The sequence below is a fragment of the Trichosurus vulpecula genome, chromosome 3 (assembly GCF_011100635.1).
Source record: "Trichosurus vulpecula isolate mTriVul1 chromosome 3, mTriVul1.pri, whole genome shotgun sequence".
In the NCBI taxonomy this organism is placed as follows: domain Eukaryota; kingdom Metazoa; phylum Chordata; class Mammalia; order Diprotodontia; family Phalangeridae; genus Trichosurus; species Trichosurus vulpecula.
Window position 1 is genome coordinate 28,265,851 of NC_050575.1, and position 17,493 is coordinate 28,283,343.

Sequence of the window (17,493 nt, forward strand, 5' to 3'; positions counted from 1 at the left end):
TGGGGGGAGACAAATTTCAGGAGATGATAAGCACTTGAACTGTATCTTGAAGGAAGCTAGGGATTCTATGAAACAGAAGTAAGGAGGGAATGCATTCCTCCCATGAACAACATCCTGTGCAAAGGAGATGGAATTTCATTTATGGGGAATAGCAGGTAGGAAGCCATAGCTAAAATGTAGATGGCATAATGCTGAGTCATGCGCAGTAAGCCTAGAAAGATAAGTGTCAGATTGTATAGGGCTTTAAATGCCAAGCAAAGGAGTGGAGCTTCTTTAGCAAGGGAGTGATATGGTCAGATCTATGCTTTGTCAGTGTCCATTTGGCAGCTTTTTAGAAGTTGGATTGGAAAGAGTACAAGAAACCATTTCGTGGAGGTAGTTCATTAGCTTTTCTGAGAGATGGTGAGGGCCTCTCCAAGGCTGGTGGCCACAGAGTGGAGAGAAAAGGTTAAACGTAAGAGATGTTTTGGAGATAGGATCTATTCAACTTGGCAACTGATCCGATAATAGGAGTGAGGGAGAGAGAATAACTAGTCAAGGATGACTGAAATTTTGAACATGAGTGATGAGAAAGATAGTGGAACCCTCCATAGAAATAGGGAAGTGAGGAAGAAGGGAGAGTTTTAGGAGAAAGACTGTGAGTTCTGCTTTTGGACATTCTGAGTTTAAGGTACATATGGGTCATTCAGTTGGAAATGCCCAGTAGACAATCGGTGAAGCGGCACTAGCGCTCAGGAGAGAGAGTTGGCCCGGATATATAGATAAAATCATTAGCATGTAGATAATCATTAAATCTACTGGATTTTTTTTTATTCTAACTTTGTTTTAACATTAGGCCAAATGAGATGTTAGGCATTGACTTATAGTTTTATCATCATGCACAGTTCCTGAAGAATTTATGTACAATCCTGTGACCAGAGTTTATGGAGATCCTCTTAGAAGACCAGAAGTTCAAAATGCTACTATTGAGTTTATGGCTCCTTCAGAATACATGGTAAGTTTTTATTTTTCCCAATTTAATTACTATAATTGGTTGTTAAGATTCTAACAAATGTTGTATTGAGTTTGAATAACATAGTTCATATTTATTATAATACTATTTAGTTTATCCACCTGTCTAATCTCTCACTATATAGTCTTCAATAGTGACTTACGACTTCTCCTTCTCCTTATGATACTTTAGTGACACGATTTTTAGTTATTGCCTCATTGAATTAGAACCGTGGAGGTTTTAGAATCCCTTTTTATCTCCCAAGTGTTGATGGGGATGCTTAACTGAAGCAGGTAGTGATTGTCTAGAGATAGACTAGGAAGTTACAGCCTCTCTGGGTTTTCTCACTGAATTTTTAAAAGATATTGAATAGTTTGAAGGTTCATGCCTATTCCTCATTGATAAAGCTGCAGGAATGTATAGAGCTACATTATAATTGAATTTGAATTAAGATGTTCCATTGGTTGGTTGTAGTAATTTGTTCTGAAAGAGGACCAAAATGACATCACTATGTTACAGTGTGTCCAACTGTAGTTGATCAGACCAATACAGGCTTGGAATGCTGTACCACAACTCTGGCACAAATAATCCATGTGAACATTTGGAGTGGATTCTCTAAATTTGCATATCTCATGTTTCTTTTGAGCTGCCGCAATTCTGCTTTGCTTATAGAGTACAGCACCTTTGATACGGGCACACCATACTGGGTAGTCCTTTGACAGAATCTCCCATGTCATGCAATCAGTTCCGCAGTTCTTCAGAGAGACCTTGAGAGTGTCTTTATATCACTTTTTCTGACCTCCATGTGAGTGCCTTCGTAGGGGGCTTGGTGGCGCAGTAGATAGAGCACCAGTCCTGGAGTCAGGAGGACCTGATTTCCAAGGAATTCCATGTAAACTTAATGGACCTATAGCTGAAATATATTTAACTAGTACAAGGCCAAGGGTGAAGACGTGAATTTTTGTTTCAGAGATTCTACGCTAAATTATATAGCCACTCCACACTATTTTCATGTTTCTTTCTCATGACATAGTAAATGACCTACATTCATTGTTTAAGCAATGTTTCTGTATGAAGCTATGTTATGTAGGGATAAAATAAAGTCTTGAGTAAAGTAAATTATAAACTAATTTTCTTTAGAAATGAGGATATGTTTTAATAAAACCATTCTTTTTCTTTCTTTAGTTACGTCCACCTCAACCTCCTGTGTACCTCTTTGTGTTTGATGTATCTCACAATGCAGTTGAAACTGGATATTTGAATTCAGTTTGCCAGAGTTTACTGGACAATCTAGATTCGTAAGTTTTTAGTTTTGCCAATTGAATTTTATCTCAAACCTGAGGCTTAGTGTTAAGAGTTTATCCCTCACCTTATTGATTGGGTTCCAAAAGTTCATTGATGTCACAGGATCATAGGACTTAGAGCTGGAAAGGACAGTGGAGGCCATCTGGTCTAACTCCCTCATTTTACAGATGAGGAAACAGAGGCTCAAAGAAATTAATTGATATTCATTTGTCCAAAACTCAGAAATTTTTTCCCTGTTTAAACAGTATTTCAAATATTGGTTAGGTTCGTAAGCCAAACCATAAAGCTTATCATACAATAATGTAGTTGAGCTACGGTAGTACTATATGGTAGAACAACAGAGCATAATCCTGTGCAGAGAGAGAGAGAAGTGAGAATGGGAACTTACCGTTGTCACCATTTATGGATAAGGAACATTGGAAGTAGGGTGCAAGTCTTCTGAGGATTGCCTGCCTGGTAATTCCAAAGCAAGAACAAAAGGAATGAAAACTTTATATTTGGTTGTTTTTTTTTTTTTCAGTAGCGCTTTTGTTTAATTAATATTTAAGATATATGGCAGCTATGTCATATATACATATATGACATGAGGGGAACTACCTTTAGTCCACTGCACTGTTATTCCTTAAAAGTTTATATATATATATGTACATGCACACACATCTACATACATACATTCTTTCATGTATTGTTAATTTTGCATTTTTTTTCGTAATTAGTACAGGAAATCTATATAGAGGTTTTTTAAAAATAGAAAAGTTGCCATTTTTAAAAGAGAACATTCTGTGAACTTGAACATAAAAATTACATAACGAAAAAGGACATGTTTATCTGAAAATTTTAAAATACTTTCATTTTTCAATACTATCAATTTTCAAAATGCTATCTTTAACCAAATCAATATTATTTGGAATGGGCAGTTAGGTGGTACAGTGGATAGAGTGCTGAACCTGGAGTCATGTAGACTTCCTGAGTTCAAATCTGGCTTCAGACACTTAGCAGCTTTGTGACTCTGACCAAGTCACTTAACCCTGTTTGCCTCAGTTTCCTCATCTGTAAAATGAGCTGGAGAAGGGAATGGCAAACCAGTATCTTTGCCAAGAAAACCCCAAATGGGGTCACAGAGAGTCAGATATGACTGAAGTAACTGAACAACATGATTCGAAACAAGTTTGGTGTGCAGGATTATTACTTTGTGTAGCTATGTAATATGCCTGCTGTTTTGAAAAGGGAGTTCTGGCCAAGAAGTTGGGTGTAGACCTTGAACTATGTTCCTAGCTACATTAGTGACTACGCCTTATCTCCATAATCATATCTGTCATATATTTATAATAATACTTCACATTCATAGTTTTTTTGGGGGGGCGTGGAGATTGTTTTGGTCTTGACCTGTGATTTCATTAGTGTAAGTAACTTCCAGTAGGGAAACTCCTACCAATGCAGAACAGCTCATCTGAAATTTATAGCCATAAATAGTTGCCTTAGTGAATTTAGAGGTTAATTGACTTGCCTATAGTCCCAAAGCTATTGTGTGTATGGCACAGGTTTGAACCGAGGTGTTCTGAATCCAAAGCCAACCCTCTATCTACTGTGCTACATTGCTTCTCCACATCTCCTGTCATGTCAACTATGTAGGTGCAAAATTATGATAGAAATTAACCTTTTGAACTTCTTTTTAGGCTTCCTGGTAATACGCGAACAAAAATTGGCTTTATAACATTTGACAGTACAATCCACTTCTACAGTCTTCAAGAAGGTCTCTCTCAGCCTCAGATGCTAATAGTTTCAGATATTGAAGGTATATTTATGATTTTAAAGGTTAAAATGAATATTAAACTGACATTTTTTGAAAAATATTAATCAGTTACATAGGTTATTATGTTGAGCATTAAATGCTAAACCTTGATGTAAATCATATGGTTTATCATGCTGGAAGGGACCTTGGTGATCCTTTAATCCAGCCTCCTCTATTTGATAAATGGTGAATGGGAGTCCGCAGGTTACCCATGCCTCCTGTCCTAAGAGAGGCACACCCTGGGCTCATCAGTGTAGTATTCATGAAATACACCTTGCCATCACAGCTGTTATTTGCTCATTCTTGACTTGATCTTACTTGTCCTACTAAGAGGTCGCAATGCTGACCAGTGAGAATTTGTTTAACTAGAGAGCATAGTAACCTTGGTAGATCTGGGACTAGGACCCAGTTCTCATGGTACTAGTCTTCCGTTTTCTAATGTACCATGCTGACCCTCTCTGATGAGTTAGCATAAGTTAGCAGTGAAGTCTCAACCTATTAGGATCATAATTAAAACGTATCTATAGTGAGATACTATCAAAGAAGTGAGAACTTAACAGAATGTAAATTATAAGAGCATTCATGATTGATATTCACTGTTTAATTTCTATTCTGCTAGTCTTTTCAAGATAAATAATGTGATCTCATTAGTAAAAATTGAGAATTTCAGTTTCCATATCTGTAAAATGAGAGGGTTTGCTTAGAAGTTCTCTAAGGTCCCTTCAAGCTCTAAGAATATATAGACAGTATTTCAGCCCTCAACAAAATAAAATGTAGAGTTTATGTTCTAATTCTGAAAGGTAGAGCTAGAGATTATAGCATTTGAGACAAAAGGCAACTTAAAGTAATGTGAGAGATATTTGTTATGTGAAATACCTATTACACATCAAAGGTACCACTTTACCAAATGTTCAATGTTTTTAAATTTAAAATGTTCAAAGCTAAAGTGCTACATTTAAGAAAACCTTTTCATTACAAAGCTTTAAAGCTTTGTTTTAGTTTAATCTAAAATATCACATGTTATATGATACACTTTTTGCCCTTGGACCGTGCCCTGTGCTTTGCTATGTTGAGCAATATAATTTTTAGAAACTATGATGGCAGTGTTCTTGTTGAGAAATGTGATTACTTTTTGAATTACACAGCTGTTGGGGAACTGCACCACTTCAGTGCAGTGATATAGCATCCACGTGTTTCTGGTTATTTCACATTTACTTTTTGTATGTGCCAAGAACATGCCTGTGACTGACTTGTAGGAGCAGGCAGAGCTGAGGCAGCATTCCATTCCAAATTACTTCCTTAGACCTTAGAAGCATAGTTATTTATGTGCATCAGTAGTGGAATCTTGGCAAATCAAAAGAAAGTCACAGGCCAGATTTTTTGCTATCTCAAAAGCGGTTCAATTTCAGGGCTTTACTAATATCAAAGAAGGCTTCAAAACACAGGAACTAATAACTCAATCCTTCATGTAAACTAAGAGTTGTCATATTTTTGACAAGTGCAAAAATATTGTATCCTTGGAATTTTAGGGGTAAGTCATTTCATCATTTTTATGTAGCTTAGAAATTAACTTTAAAAAACAAACTTTTGTATTTTCAGATGTGTTCATACCAATGCCAGAAAACTTACTTGTAAATTTAAATGAAAATAAAGAGGTAAGAATCATTTTTATGTCAGTGTACATTTTATGATGCCATTTTAAAGCATTAAGAAATTTTAAATGAAGGATGATAAAATATTGCCTTTAACATTTCTGAAACAGGTGAGCTTTTTGTATTAAAGTGTTTCTTATTTAAAATTTATAATATATCGCACTTGTATTTAGGTTGATATATTTGAACTATTAATGTATAACAAAGCAGTTCCTTTTAGGAGGATATATTTCCTAATATCAGTAGAATCTGCCAGCCTGCTTCACCAAGCCATTGGAGAACCAAAGGGTCTCTTGATTAAGAAGTCCCCTAGACATGCTGCTTTCATTGCATGTTGCTTTTCTGATTTGTTCAAGCTGTATTATCGGCTGGTTTGGAAACTGGCATGACACGATTCTGTGAAAGGGAAACAGAATGACTTTGAAGTTAAGGATTTTGTTGTGTAACCTGTACTGTGCTGTAGGTTACATTTTAAATAGTAAGCCTGTGCTCTCAGCTATTGGGGAAAGTGAATTTGTAATGAGAAGTGAATAGTGAGGTAGTGCACCGGACAGAGGAATCAGGAGTCAGGAAGACCTGAGTTCAAATCCAACCTCAGACACTTTCTAGATATGTGACCCTGGGCAAGTCACTTAACCTGTTTGTGTTAGTCTGTTTCTTCATCTGTAAAATGGGGATACTAATAGCGCCTGCTTCACAATGATGTTGTGAGGATTGAATGAAATAACTGATCTTTTGGTAAAACTTAAAAAGACCGTAAAACGCTAGCTGTTATGATTGTCATAATTTTCCCATTGCTTATGAAGCCGAACCTGCAACTTAAAAATTGAGATTGTTGCCTTTCAAATTTACTATCTTAAATCTTGGAATAGGGCACAGTGAAGCCTATTTTAGGAGTGACTTGAGATTTAAATGTATATTGGGGGGATAAAAGGTATGGTATCTGTTAGTAAGCATTTATTAAGTGCCTGGTGTTTACTAGGCAGTGGGTGGACTAAGTGATGGGATTACAAAAAGAGGCAAAAGACAATTCCTGCCCTCAAACACCTTACACTCTAATGAATGCAATGAGCAAACAAGCTATGTATGGAGAAGTAGGAAGTAAGTAAGGGAGGGAAAGCACTAGACTTAAGAGGGGCTGAGAAAGACTTCCTGTAGAAGATGGGATTTTAGCTGCACTTAAAGGAAGCTGGAGAAGCTGACAGGTGGAGGGAAAGCATTTCAGGTATGGGGGACAGCCAGAGAAAATGCCAGGACTGAGAGATGGACTGCCTTGTCCATGGAACAGTAAGGCCAGTGTCACTGGGAAGTAAGGTATGAGAAGACTGGAAAGGAAGGAGGGGGCTTCAAATGTCAAGCAGAGGATTTTGTATTTGATCCTGAAAGCAGCAGGGAGCCATCAGAGTTCATTGAGGGGGATGAGAGTGAAATGGTTGGACCTGAGATTTAAGAAAATCACTTTAGTGGTTGAATAAAGGATGGATTGGAATACGGTGAGACTTGAGGAAGGCAGACCTGCTATTGAAATAGACCAGCTGTGAGATGATGAGGACCACATGCATCAAAGCGGTGGCAGTGTCAGGAGAGAAGGGGGCTTACTTCAGGGATTTTACAAAGCTAAAATTCACAGGCCTCAGCAACAGACTGGATATGGGGAATGAGGGATAGTGAAGAGTCATGTGAACCTGAGGAACTGAGGAGATGGTGTTGCCCTTGATGGCAATCGGGAAAATAGGTGGGACGAGTTTAGGGGGTAAGATAATGAGCTCCATTTTGGACATGTGTTTAAGATGTGTACTGGAGATATAGTTTGAGATGTATGAAAGGCACTTGGTGATTTGAGATTAGATGTCAGCAGAGAGGTTGTGGCAGGAAAGGTAGATTTAAGAATTATCAGAACAAAGATGACAATTAAATCCATGGGATTTATCTATTCTGTATCTATTGCATTAGACTTTTTCTTGACAAAAAGCTTAGTCTTAGAACCTTAGTGAAACTTTTGCATTTGCAAGAACTTTAAGACCTTAGTTGTAATTTGTACACTTGACAGTTGTATAATGTTGACTGACTTAAGATGGCTCACTTGTCTTAAACTCATCATTTGATGTTCCATTTGTGAATTCTCTTGCTATCTCCAGTGACTGTCTTGCCTATTAACTAATGAATTGTTTTAAATGTAGTGAAATTCCAGTGTGTTCTCCATTTCTCCAGCTTATTCAAGACTTACTGAAAACTTTGCCACAAATGTTTAACAAGTCTTTGGAAACACAGAGTGCTCTGGGACCTGCGCTTCAGAGTGCCTTTAAGCTGATGTCTCCTACTGGTGGTCGAATATCTGTTTTCCAAACACAGCTTCCATCAGTTGGAGTGGGAGCATTAAAATCCCGAGAAGAACCTAACCAAAAATCATCTCCTAAGGTTAGAAAACTACTGATTCTTAGTTTCCAAAAAGTGTCATGTTTGTGTTCACATATACTTTTCCTTGTGGGGCTTATTTTTTTTTTCCCCTATTCATTTGTTGGAGGGAATGTGCACTGTTTTTTTCGGATTTAGGTATGCTCACTGCATTCCTTTTACAAACCTTAGGATCTTATTCAACCCTAATCTTCCCTTCCTGCTTCATTAAGCTTCCAGTAAGCTATAGAGCAGACTAGTTCCTGCCCCCAAAGTGAGGCATACTAAGGATGATTCAGGTGCTTACAAAGGAAGAGGTAAGACCTGGTAAACTGCACAAAGACAATCCAAGTGTTAGGTTCTGGATGTTTGCTGCTGTGTACTACATTTCAATGCATTCTGAAAAGGTTTTTGTGCTTATAAGCTAAACCACTGAGAGGTAGCTTGACAAAGGGTAGTAAACTTAGAGTTAGACCTGGGTTTATTTTTAAAAATTTTTATTGTATTTTTGGTTCCAAATTCTTTCCCTTCTTTCTCCGCCTTGTGAAGGCAAGAAAAATAAAACCCATTACAAATATGTATAGACATGCAAAACAGATGCCCACATTAGCCATGTTCCTCTCTCCCCCCACCAAAAAAAAAATAGAAGTAGAAGAAAATATGCTTCATTCTTCACTCTGAACCAATTAGTTCTCTTTCTGTGGATAGCATGTTTCATTCAGGAGTCCTTTGGAATTGTTGCGAGTCATTGTGTGGATCAGAGTTACTAAGCCTTTCAAAGTTTTTTGTCTTTACAATATTGCTGTACATTGTTCTCCTGGTTCTGTTCATTTCCCTATGCATCATTTCTTACAGCACAGTAGTACTCCATTGCATTCATATACCATAATTTATTTGGCCATTCTCCAGTTGATGAGCCTACTCTCGGTTTTCAATTCTTTGCCACCACAAAAAAAGAGCTGATACGAGTATTTTTGTACATATGGCTTATTTTCCTCCTTTGATCTCTTTGGGGTATAGATCTAGTAGTGTATCTCTGAATTGAAAGGAAGTTTAATAGCTTTTGGGGCATAATTGTAAATTGCTTTCCAGAATGGTTGCATTAGTTCACATTTTCACCAACAGTGTATTAATATACCTGTTTTCCCACAGCCATTCCAGCGTTTGTCATTTTCTTTTTTTTTTTTTTGTCATATCAGCCAATATGAGTGTGAGATGGGATCTCTCAGATTGTCTTAATTTGCATTTCTCAGATTATTAGTGATTTAGAACATTTTTTTTTTCATTTGGCTATTGACAGCTTGGATTTCTTCTTCTGAAAATTGCCTGCCTATTCATATCCTTTGACCATTTGTCAGTTAGGGAATGACCCTTGTGGTAAATTTGATGCAGTTACTAATATGCTTTAGAAATGAGGCTTTTATCAGAGAAACTTGCTGCAAAAATTTCCTTACCCCACTCCAGTCTCCTGCCTTCTGATTTCAGCTGCATTGGTTCTGTTTATGCCAAACCAAATAACCAATTTAGCTCCTGTGAATCTTTCTGTCTCTTGTTTGGTCATGAACTTTTCCCCTTTCATAGATCTGACACATAATTTCTTCCATGCTCCACTAATTTGCATAAGACATTACCCATTTTATTTAAATCATGTGCCCATTTTGAGCTTGTCTTAGGCCAAGCTTTTCTTATGGTGAGATGTTGGACCATACCTAGTTTCTGCTAGACTGCATTTTAGTTTCCCAACATTTTGTCAATAGTGCTTTCTTGTCCCAACAGTTGGGATCTTTGAGCTTATTAAATACTATGTTACTGTACTTACTTGCTTCTATATACTCCATTGTGTTCCTAAGCTGTTCCACTGTTCAGCCTCTCTTTTTCTTCCCCACTACCAAATTCTTTTGACAATCATAGCTTTGTAATAATTTGAAAATTGCACTGGTAGTCAGACTTAGGTTTAAATCATTTCTCTTACACACTTAGTAGCAAGTTATAGACTCAATTGCTTTGAGCCTCAGTTTCTTACTTTGTAATATGGGGATAATGACACGAGGCATTTTGCAAAATTTAAAAGTGATATATATATATATATAGTATTATTTTTATTGCCAATATAGTTTACTTTTATGAACATAGACGTGTGTTTTAGAGTAACAACCTAAAGTTATTTGGGGGGGAGGTTATCTGGAACAATAATTGTGTTATTATTTAGAATGATATAATGATCATTGTATAATAACACACTATTAACAGGAAATACATCTTACACCATCTACTGACTTCTATAAGAAGTTAGCCTTGGATTGTTCTGGTCAGCAAGTAGCAGTTGATTTGTTTCTTCTCAGTGGGCAGTATTCTGACCTGGCTTCATTAGGTAAGTTTTGGTTTTTTAATTATTTAGTGATTGTAGATTTTTGTAATGGAGATTATGGTGTAATGGAAAGGAATGTAGACATGACATAAGAATTTATACTGCATCAGATTTTAATAGCCTGTCTTCTTATTTTACTTGTGTGGTAACTCAAGGGAAAGAAATGTCTAGCTTGTAATTGAAAGTCATGGAAGAAAATTCTTATGCCATGAGAAAGTGGAACAACCTTGGATTAAAAGTTTTGCAGCCCAAGTAGTCACAGTAGCAGTAAGCTCATACTCTACAAATTCATAAAGATTGTGTGTTATGTTTTCCAGGCTGCATTTCAAGGTATTCAGCAGGTAGTGTCTATTACTATCCATCTTATCATCATCAGCACAACCCAGTTCAAGTAGAGAAGTTCCAGAAGGAGTTGAAACGATACCTGACCAGGAAGATTGGCTTTGAGGCTGTCATGAGGATAAGGTGTACCAAAGGTCAGGAAATGACATTGTATTTGGAAAAGAAGATGTTCCAATTAAATTATAGAATAAGAGTTAAATAGTCACATAATAGTGTGGAAACAATTCTAATGATAGTTCTACTAAATTAAAAAAAAATTTTTCCCCTAGGTCTTTCCATTCACACCTTCCATGGAAATTTCTTTGTACGATCAACAGACTTGCTGTCCTTGCCCAATGTAAACCCTGACGCTGGATATGCAGTACAGATGTCAGTAGAAGAAAATCTTACTGACATTCAAGTGGTTTCTTTTCAGTCCGCACTCTTATATACATCAAGCAAAGGTGAGCAACCTGAAAGAGCCATAGAGTTCTGAAAATTGTACCAAAAACTTTGTCAGCTCAATTCTAGTTAGCTCTGCTTTTGCCAAAGTTGGCGTTTTTAGGTTTATTTCCATAAGCTATATTAATGGTTCAGAATTAAAGAAAACTTCTAATTAAAAGAAAAAAGAAAATACATGACCCGACAATTAGTAGCAGGATGCAAAAATAAACCCACAAAAATCAGTAACATATCTCTACAGCAATAACAAAATCCAGGAAGAAATAATATAATGGGAAATCCTATTCGCCATAACCATGACATAGGTAAAATATCTTGGAGTCAGTCTACTGAGGTATACTCAAGACACAGGCACAATTAAAAACCATTCTTTAAAGTAGGGATTCTTCCATGGATAGATTTCAGGGGGAAAAAGTTAGAAAAAGTTAGATTTTTTTTTCACCAACCTTCAGTTTCATTTGTAATCTTTTGTATTTTATGCATTTCATCAGACTGCTAAAGTGGTCTATGACACAAAGATTAAGGATCCCTCCTTTAAGCAAATAAAGAATGATGTAACTGGAGAAACATTCCTCACTCATGATGAAACTAAACTACTATGCTACCTAAACTCATTTACAGACCTAGTGCTATACCAATGAACTGTGAAAGGGATACATTATAGAGCTAGATGGAGATAATTACAGAATTCATTTGGGAGAACTAAAGCCATAGAATATCTATGGAAATAATAACACTAAGAGACTTGGAGAATGTTGGTACCATTTAGTGAAAGGGGAGCTTCTTTTGGAAAAAAACTGATAAGTTCAGTTTTAACTATGTTGAGTTTGAGGTTACAATGAGATATCGAAGTGGAATTGTCTAGCAGGCAATTGGAACTGCAGGAATCAGCATTAGGAGAGAGATCAAGGATCATAGGAAAGTAGACCTATAGCTGGGAGGGTCCTTAAAGGTCGTGCAGTCCAGTCTTTTCATTAAAACATGAGAAAACTTGGGGCCAAAGAGGTTTAGTGGCTTACCTAAAAACACACAGATAGTAAACCTCAGGTGGCCTTTGAACCCTTCTGACACCAGTTGAGATTATCAAAGCAAGCAGTCAAATCAGGTGGGGAAAAAGTATTTCTTTATGTACTTGAGCAGTAGAAAATGAGAGCAATGCTTACAAAATAGTTCTTCAGAATTTGGCAATAAAAAGGAAAATGAGAAAGAGGAAGATGGTTAGCAAAAGCAGAAGAATTAAGGATTTTTTATTTTAAAAATCTAGTAGGTAGAAGAGAAATTCAGAGTACAAAGGAAGAATAAAGATCATTAAAGAAGACAGATGAAAGGGCTAGACTTGGGGGAAAAGGAAAATGATTTCTCTGTAGGAGGTAAGGCAGAGGGTGAGGTGGGACCTACATAGATACAGAAACTTTTTTTAATTGATTTATTTATTTTTAGTTTACAACATTCAGTTCCACAAGCTTTTGAGTTCCAAGTTTTCTCCCCCTCCCCCCTAAAGATAGTTGTGCAATCTGAAATAGGTTCTACTATACTTTAATATTAAACATTTTCACATCAGTCACATTGTAAAGAATTTTAACGAATGGAAAAAAACAAAACAACAAAAAAAAGAGCAAATAGTTTGCTTCAATCTGCATTCAGACTCTATAGTTTTTTGTCTGGACCATTTTCCATCAGGAAAATCTCCCATCTTTTGGTGTTGTTTTAGAAACTTACACTGCTGAGAAGGGCCGAGTCTATCCAAGTTAGTCATCGCACAATGTGTCTGTAATAGTGTACAATGTTCTCCTGATTCTGCTCCCCTCACTCAGCATCAATTCATATAAGTCTTTCCAGGTTATTCTGAAGTCCATGTTCTCATCATTTCTTATAGCACAATGGTATTCCATTACATTCATATACCACATCTTGTTCAGTCATTCCTCAGTTGATAGGCATTCCCTTGATTTCCAATTCTTTGCCACCACAAAAGAGCTACTGCAAATATTTTTGTACATATGGATCCTTTTCCCATTTGTGTGATCTCTTTGTGAGATATAGCCCTAGAAGTGGTATTGCTGGGTCAAAGGGTATACATATTTTTGTAGCCCTTTGGGTATGGTTCTAAATTGCTCTCCGGAATGGTTGGATCAGTTCACAATTCCCCCAACAATGCATTGGTGTTCCAATTTTCCCGCATCTTCTCCAGCATTTCTAATTTTCCTGTTTTGTCATGTTAACCAATCTAACAGGTAAGATATGGTACCTAAGAGTTGTTTCGATTTGCATTTCTCTAATCAGTAGTGATTTAGAGCATTTTTCATATTACTATAGATATCATTAATTTCTTCTTCTGAAACAGCCTATTCTTATCGTTTGACCATTTATCAATTGGGGAATGACTTGTATTCTTATAAATTTGACTGAGGATTTATGTGGGTTTATTTATATCCTTCAACTTTGCTAAAGTTATTTATTATTTCAAGTAGTTTTTTACTTGATTCTCTAGGATTTTCTAAGTATATCATCATGTCATCTGCAAAGAGTGGTAACTTAGTTTCTTCTTTACCTATTCTAGTTCCTTCAATTTCTTTTTCTTATTGCTAAGGCTAACCTTTCTAGTACCATATTGAATAACAGTGGTGATAATGGATATCATGTTTCATCCCCAATCTTATTGGAAATGCTTCTAGCTTGTCCCCATTATATATAATACTTGCTTGGTGGTGTTAGGTAGATGTCACTTATCATTTTAAGGAAGACTCTATTTATTCCTATGCTTTCTAATTTTTTAAATAGGAATGGGTGTTGTATTTTATCAAAAGCTTTTTCTGCATCTGTTGAGATAATCATGTGGTTTCTAGTGTTTATCTATGTTAGAGAAAGGAAAAGGAGAGCTTTATGAAAAAGTTTGTGGTAGCTCTATGAGAATTATGTTAGGAAATAGTTGAATAAAAGGATTGAGAGGCAGCAGTGAGTCCCCTTGAAAATGAAAGTCAATTGCATTGAGCTTAGTTGGCACAGTTTTCTAATTCTCCTCTATATAGAAAAAGACATACCTTGTTACATTTTTTTCAAAAATTTTTTTTCCTGGTTTATTAATATCCTTGGTCATTCATTACCTTATTTTTATTATTTTCTTCACCATACCTTTTTAGTATATTTCCCATTTTCATTTTTTATTTTTCCTTTTGAAATCATTCTCTCTACTTTCTCAGCATGAAAAAATGGAATTTGGAATTGTCCCCAAATTAGTGTGTAGGGTTTTTTTTTTTACTCCCTTACTAATGGAAGATTAATATCAAATGATAAAACTTTATATATTGATTATGCTAAGCCTCTTCCTACAGTAGCAGGTCTCTGAGATGTCTTTTGACCATATTTGACTGGTTCTATACAGCCATAAAGAAAAGGTCCACATCAGCAAGACTAGGTATATCATTGGCAGGAATTTAATATATGGGAAGGTAGGCATTAGGAACTCCTTGATCGGGCAGCCTGTTGTATAATGAGGGCTTCCAAAATTTCCAAGGGATTGCCAAGATGTGTTTTAATGGTAAGATTCTTTGTTCTGGAGTCAGAAGACCTAAATTTAAATCCCAGTTCTGCCTGTATGACCTTAGGGAAGACATTTAACCTCCTTAGACTTTAGTTTCTTTATAAAATAAAGGGGTTGGATTGATTAATGTCTCTAAGGTCACTTTTAGCTCTAAATCCTATATGTTAAAAGTTCTCAAACTTTGGGATCTCAGGACCCCTTTGCACTCTTAAAAATTACTGAGGTCTCTAAAGAGCTTTTGTTTGTGCTGATGATCACTATTTACCATATTAGAAATTAAAATTGATAAATTCACTTTAAAACAACAAGTCCATTGTGTGTTGACATAAATAGCATTTTTTATTTTAAAAGAATAATTAGTGTTTTTAAAAAAACACAGTGAGAAGAGTGGCATAGTTACACATTTTTGCAAATCTTTGAGTATTTTAATAAGCTTTTCAGATAATTGCAGATACTCTTTTCTGTTACTACACCAAAATTCATGAAATGCTTGTTTCTCAATACTTAGCATCAATGTGAAATCTGAAATTGTCATTGACCCTTTTGTATTCTGTTACATTACAATGCTTTCTTTTCTTTTTTTTAGTATTTTATTTTTCCCTAGTTACATGTAAAAAACAATTTTCTCCCCATTTCTACCTTCCTGCCCACTCCAAGATGGCATATATTCTGGTTGCACCATTCCCCAGTCAGCCCTCCCATCTATCACCCCACTCCCCTCCCATCCACCTTTTCCTCCTTCTCTTGTAGGGCAAGATAAATTTCTATGCCCCATTTCCTGTGTATCTTATTTCCTAGTTGCATGCAAAAACTTTTCTTTGTTGTTGTTTTTGAACATCTGTTTTTAAAACTTTGAGTTCCAAATTCTCTCCCCTCTTCCCTCCCCCTCCCACCCTCCATAAAAAGGCAAGCAATTCAACATAGGCCACATACGTATCATTATGTAAAACCCTTCCACTATACTCATGTTGTGAAAGATTAACTATGTTTTCCTCCTTCCTAACCTATCCCCCTTTATTGAATTTTCTCGCTTGACCCTGTCTCTTTTCAAAAGTGTTTGTTTTTGATTACCTCCTCCCCACATCTGCCCTCCCTTCTATCATTCCCCCTTTTTTATCTTCTTCCTCCTTCTTTCCTGTGGGGTAAGGTACCCAACTGAGTGTATATGGTATTCCCTCCTCAGGTCAGATCCGATGAGAGCAAGATTTACTCCTTCCCCCTCACCTGCCCCCTCTTCCCTTCCTAGAGAACCACTTTTTCTTGCCACTTTTATGTGAGATAATTTACCCCATTCTGTCTCTCCCTTTCTCCCTCTCTCAATATATTCCTCTCTTATCCCTTAAATTGATTTTATTTTTCTAGATATCGTCCCTTCATATTCAACTCACCCTGTGCCCTTTGTGTGTGTGTGTATGTGTGTGTGTATACCTATATATACATACATAGACACACACATATGTGTACATATATGTATACACACACATATATATATGTGCATATTCTTTTCAGCTACTATGATATTGAGGTCTCATGAATCATACACGTCATCTATGTAGGAATGTAAACAAAACAGTTCAACTTTAGTAAGTCCCTTATGATTTCTCTTTCTTGTTTGCCTTTTCATGCTTCTCTTGATTCTTGTGTTTGAAAGTCAGATTTTCTATCCAGCTCTGGTCTTTCACTGAGAAAGCTTGAAAGTCCTCTATTTCATTGAAAGTCCATATTTTGCCTTGGAGCATGAAACTCAGTTTTGCTGGGATGGATAGTATTTTTCAGAAGTCCTTTAGAGTTGTCATGGATCATTGTATTGCTGACAAAAGCTTAGTCATTCACAACTGATCATCTTACAATATTGCTGTTTGTACATAGTACTTTGTACTTTATACACAGTACATTTCACTTTGCATCAGCCCATGCAAGTCTTTCCAGGTTTTTCGGAGAGCATCCTGCTCATCATTTCTCATAGCACAATAGTATTCCATCAAAATCACATGAAACAACTTATTCAGCCATTCACCAATTGATGTGCATCCCCTCAATCACTCTGTCCCTCTTCCACTGTTTTTGTTTTTTCCAGTATTTTGCTTCTGACCACCCATTCCCTCAATCTGCCCTCCCTTGTATAACCCCCATACATACACACACTCACACGCACACACACACACACAGATGCACACTTTTCTTATCCCCTTCCCCTCCTACTTTTCTATAGGGTAAGATAGATTTCTATACCCAATTGAATGTATATGTTAATCCCTCTTTGAGCCGATTCTGTTGAGTAAGGTTCTCTTATCCCCCCCACTGTATCTGCCCCCATTGTAAAAGCTTTTTCTTGCCTCTTTTATGTGAGATAATTTGTCCCATTCTACCTCTTCCCTTCTCTTTCTCCCCAGTACATAACTCTCTCATGCCTTTATTTTTTAGATATCATCCCTTTACATTCAAATCACATCTGTGATCTCTCTCTCTCTATACTCCTTCTAACTGTTGAGAAATGAGAAAGTTCTTATTAGTTACAAGTGTCATTTTCCCATGTAGGTATGTAAACTGTTTAACTTTATTAAGTCCCTTATGATTTCCTTTCCTGTTTACCTTTTTATGCTTCTCTTGAGTCTTGTATTTGAAAGTCAAATTGTCTATTCATCTCTGGTCTTTTCATCAAGAATT

At 36.4% G+C, this 17,493-nt stretch overlaps 1 protein-coding gene across 1 annotated transcript in view; it reads left to right on the top strand.

The window, feature by feature from the left end:
• Positions 1-17,493, top strand: part of SEC24A (SEC24 homolog A, COPII coat complex component) — a 61,918-nt gene that overhangs the window by 27,555 nt on the left and 16,870 nt on the right. The window contains exons 9-16 of the mRNA XM_036751499.1: positions 885-994; positions 2,177-2,289; positions 3,973-4,091; positions 5,688-5,743; positions 7,952-8,158; positions 10,385-10,505; positions 10,820-10,978; positions 11,114-11,287. Of these exons, the coding sequence (XP_036607394.1) occupies positions 885-994; positions 2,177-2,289; positions 3,973-4,091; positions 5,688-5,743; positions 7,952-8,158; positions 10,385-10,505; positions 10,820-10,978; positions 11,114-11,287 (1,059 nt within the window). The remainder of the gene's footprint in view (positions 1-884; positions 995-2,176; positions 2,290-3,972; positions 4,092-5,687; positions 5,744-7,951; positions 8,159-10,384; positions 10,506-10,819; positions 10,979-11,113; positions 11,288-17,493) is intronic.